This window comes from Protobothrops mucrosquamatus, unplaced genomic scaffold, assembly GCF_001527695.2.
Source record: "Protobothrops mucrosquamatus isolate PMUCROS unplaced genomic scaffold, P.Mucros_1.0 scaffold3065, whole genome shotgun sequence".
Lineage (NCBI taxonomy): Eukaryota > Metazoa > Chordata > Lepidosauria > Squamata > Viperidae > Protobothrops > Protobothrops mucrosquamatus.
The window spans coordinates 74,050-78,472 of record NW_015389076.1 but is presented as its reverse complement, the minus strand read 5'-3'; the positions used below and the strand labels follow the sequence as shown (position 1 = coordinate 78,472).

At 39.8% G+C, this 4,423-nt stretch overlaps 1 protein-coding gene across 1 annotated transcript in view; it reads left to right on the top strand.

The window, feature by feature from the left end:
- The first annotated feature begins 401 nt into the window (after positions 1-401).
- LAMB4 (laminin subunit beta 4) overlaps positions 402-4,423 on the top strand; it is a 56,479-nt gene continuing 52,457 nt past the window's right edge. The window contains exons 1-3 of the mRNA XM_015826340.1: positions 402-508; positions 2,928-2,980; positions 3,064-3,224. Of these exons, the coding sequence (XP_015681826.1) occupies positions 402-508; positions 2,928-2,980; positions 3,064-3,224 (321 nt within the window). The remainder of the gene's footprint in view (positions 509-2,927; positions 2,981-3,063; positions 3,225-4,423) is intronic.

The following is a 4,423-nucleotide window of genomic DNA, read 5'->3' as shown; positions in this document are numbered from 1 at the left end:
TTGTTTTTACAGTTGATGGGTTTAGCTTGCTAAGGTTGTGGTGGACATCTACATGGTGCTGTGTCAAAAAAGAACAGGGGAAAGGAAAGGAAAGGAAAGGAGGGAGGGGAGGGATAGAGGGAGGAAAGGAGGGAGGGAGGGAGGAAAAGTGGGAAGGAAAGAAGGAAGGAAATCTTGCAATCTTGATGCATTGAGAATTCTTATATATTAGAGATATAGCTTGACATAACCCCTGACAACAGTAATACGTAGAGCTGTTGTAAGCCTTCTTTTGAAGCCATCTTCTCTGCACTCTTCTACCCAAAACGTTAAACCTATCATTTCAAACTCTGCTCCGAACTTCCAAAAGTGATTGAACATTATGTCCTCACTGGGTCTGAAACAACGAAGCCTCAGTTCTAATGCAGGTTCCCCAAGGTGCCTTCTCCATTTTTCTGGATTTCAGTTACTGTAATCCAAGCACCACGCTAGCAGGGGACGTTAAGAGTTGGTTCAACATGTGTGGAAGGTATCAAGTTACAGAAAGCTCTCCTATTGCAAAGGGTTTTTGTCATTTGATACTGACTTCTTTCTCTCCTCAATCTGTTAGACTAGACTAGACTAGACTAGACTAGACTAGACTAGAATAGACTAGAATAGAATAGAATAGAATAGAATAGAATAGAGTAAATAGAATAGAATAGAACAGAACAGAACAGAGTAGAATAGAATAGAATAGAATAGAATAGAATAGAATAGAATAGAATAGAATAGAATAGAGTAAATGGAATGGAATAGAGAATAGAACAGAATAGAGTAGAGTAGAGTAGAGTAGAGTAGAGTAGAGTAGAGTAAATGGAATGGAATGGAATGGAATGGAATGGAATAGAATAGAAGTAAAGTAGAGTAGAGTAGAGTAGAGTAGAGTAGAGTAGAGTAGAGTGAATAGAATAGAAGTAGAGTAGAGTAGAGTAGAATAGAATAGAATAGAATAGAATAGAATAGAATAGAATAGAATAGAATAGAATAGAATAGAGTAAATGGAATGGAATAGAGAATAGAACAGAATAGAGTAGAGTAGAGTAGAGTAGAGTAGAGTAAATAGAATGGAATGGAATGGAATGGAATAGAATAGAATAGAATAGAATAGAAGTAAAGTAGAGTAGAGTAGAGTAGAGTAGAGTAGAGTAGAGTAGAGTAGAGTAGAGTAGAGTAGAGTGAATAGAATAGAAGTAGAGTAGAGTAGAGTAGAATAGAATAGAATAGAATAGAATAGAATTGGAGACCTTGGAGGTCTTCTAGTCCAGCCCCCTAAAACAAAGCTGGAGGCTTTCTTCTCTGAATGATGGACTTTAGAAGATGATTATTAATAAAATCATATAATTATTTTCTCATCGTCTCACATCTACACATGCCTGAAGAGGCTTTCACTGCCTTATGATTTCGAGTATATCTTTTTAATGCATCAGATGTTTTTTTTAAAAAAAAAAAACCTGTGGCACACTCAGTTTCATAATTTGTAAATAAATGAAACAGAAATAAAACTTAGAAAAGCCTGACAGTTATGTCACACGAGACACAGATTTCCAAAACTGTAGTTCTGTTGTGACTGTTTCCTCAGATCATCCTCTTGAGAATGGAATTGTTTTCATGGAATATTAGCTCACAGGAAATTGAAATATCAGGGTTTCTTTTTCTGTTTATCTGTAACTGCATCACGACATGCTACGTTTGGGTAGAATGTAAGCATTGTTTTTGATCTTAGGAAGGGCTAACACAACTGGAATTTTTTCTTTCCCCCCCCCCCCCCGAAGATCAAATTAAGCCAAGGCAAGACCTCACAAAAACCTCAATATATCTATATGATGTGGCTTCCATTGGTAACTCTTCTGAATCTTGGTAAGTTCAACAACCTCAGATATGCCCAAACATATTCTGTATATTTGACCAATTTATACTACAAATACCTTAGCTAGCAAATTTGATGTGAGCCTAGCTGAGATCTAGCCAGATATACATCTTTCACTACACACCGTGTACCATGTGATTGCCCATCTCTAACTCATTGTAGGAGATGAGTTAATCTAGGATGACAAAAAAAATAAATAAATCAGGAAGATTCTGGCAGCACAACTTCGGACCCACAAATTTTATTAAAAGACATTAGCTGTATCACAAACACCAAATGCTTGTTCATAAGACTTTGAGAATAGATAGTTCTTATTGGTTCTTATTATTTGTAGTCATGATGAAAAAGATGTTGAGACTCTAGAAAGAGTGTAGAGAAGAGCAACAAAGATGACACACACACAAAACGAAACAAGTAAAGGCAATAACAAGACACTCCTGTAACCCTGCCAAGAAAATTATATGGGTGCAATCACCTGGAGTTGGGCTGGACTTGGGTTTCAGATGCCAGGATTCTTTTTTTTTTGCTGGTTTTTGTATTTGTTTATTGTTTTATTATTGTTTGTGGCCTGCCCTGAAGAATTGAACATGACTCCTTTGATGTCTTTACCACCCGCGTTCTCTGTATTGGCTAGGTTAGGGCTGGCTGGCTCAGGAATTCTGGGAGTTGAAGTCCACAAGTCATAAAAGAGCGAAGGTTCCCCACCCCTGGGCTAGGTGGACCCTTCAATGCAATGATACACTTAAGCCAGAGACAGTACAGTATAAGTCCGGGGTAGGCAACCTTGGCTCTTTTATGACTCGTGGACTTCAACTCCCAGAATTCCTGAGCCAGCATGGCTCAGCTTGGAAACCTCTCCCTTTCCCCTCAGCACGGCTGGCTCAGGAATTCTGGGAGTTGAAGTCCACGAGTCATAAAAGAGCCAAGGTTGCCTACCCCTGGTATAAGTAAATAAGAAAACTAATAAATGATGTCATGGAAAGTCCAAAGTTGGACAGCTTAAAGCTTCACATCAAGTAACCAGCCTTCCCCTGTTCAGTATTTTCCAGCTGATGGTGGACATCAATGTTCAAGATTCCCAAATGATTGAGAGTTAGCATCAAGATATCTGCAGTCGTTCGTTCAGAGAAGCCTGTCATTCAACAAACTATGTCTCGTCTTCATTTTGTATTCAGTGCTACTCACAGACTTCCTAAGCAGTCAGAATAGCTGTCAGCGTGGCGCCTGTCACCCATCAGTTGGAGACCTGCTTGTGGGACGCAGCCAACAGCTGACCACTTCGTCTACGTGTGGACTGTTTGGCCCTCAGAAGTATTGCATTGTTGGGTACCTTGAGGTGAGTTCGTTGTGATGCCAAAAAGATAACTGGAACTATAAATATTATAGTCCTCCCAAATCTCTTTCTGTTAGAAAGGCGATCCCGGTTTGTTCAACTGCAGGCTAACCAGTAGAAAAAAAACATAGAATATAGAATATTCTATGGGACCAAATGTACAGGTATAGTATAGGGGGTACCTGGATCAATAGTAGTAACTGTGAGAGGGCTCTCGGAGTCCTAGTGGACAATCACTTAAATATGAGCCAGCAGTGTGCTGCAGCTGCCAAAAAAGCCCACCCCAGTGCTGGGCTGCATTAACAGAGGGATAGAATCAAAATCATGTGAAGTATTAATACCACTTTACAATGCCTTAGTAAGGCCACACTTGGAATATTGCATCCAGTTTTGGTCACCACGATGTAAAAAAGATGCTGAGACTCTAGAAAGAGTCCAGAGAAGAGCAACAAAGATGATTAGGGGACTGGAGGCTAAAACATATAAGGAACGGTTGCTGGAATTGGGTCTGTTTAGTTTAATGAAGAGAAGGACGAGGGGGGACATGATAGCAGTGTTCCAATATCTCAGGGGCTGCCACAAAGAAGAGGGAGTCAAGCTATTCTCCAAGGCGCCTGAAGGCAGTACGAGAAGCAACGGGTGGAAACTGATCAAGGAGAGAAGCAACCTAGAACTAAGGAGAAACTTCCTGACAGTGAGAACAATTAACCAGTGGAACAACCTGCCTCCAGAAGTGGTGAATGCTCCAATACTGGAAGTTTTTAAGAAGAGACTGGACAGCCATTTGTCTGAAATGGTGTAGGGTTCCTGCCTGAGCAGGGGGTTGGACTCGATGACCTCCAAGGTCCCTTCCAACTTTATTATTATTATTATTATTATTATTATTATTATTATTATTATTATTATTATTATTATTATTATTATTATTATTATGGATCATCGCACAGTCAGCCAGATGTTCAGACTGGATTTGGCATTTTGTCTACCTATCGAGTCCTTTTCTAGGACCTGGGATAGGCAGATGTGGATGTTTGATGGTATTACAGATATCGTCGCAGGATGGAAGCAGTTCCTAGTAAGGCCGCCTTTTGCAATTGACTAATAGCAAATTTGTCAATGCCAATGGTGTTCAAGTGGTGCTCCAGTTGTTTTGGAATTGCACCTAAGGCGCCTATTACTATTGGTACTACTTTTGCTTGCTT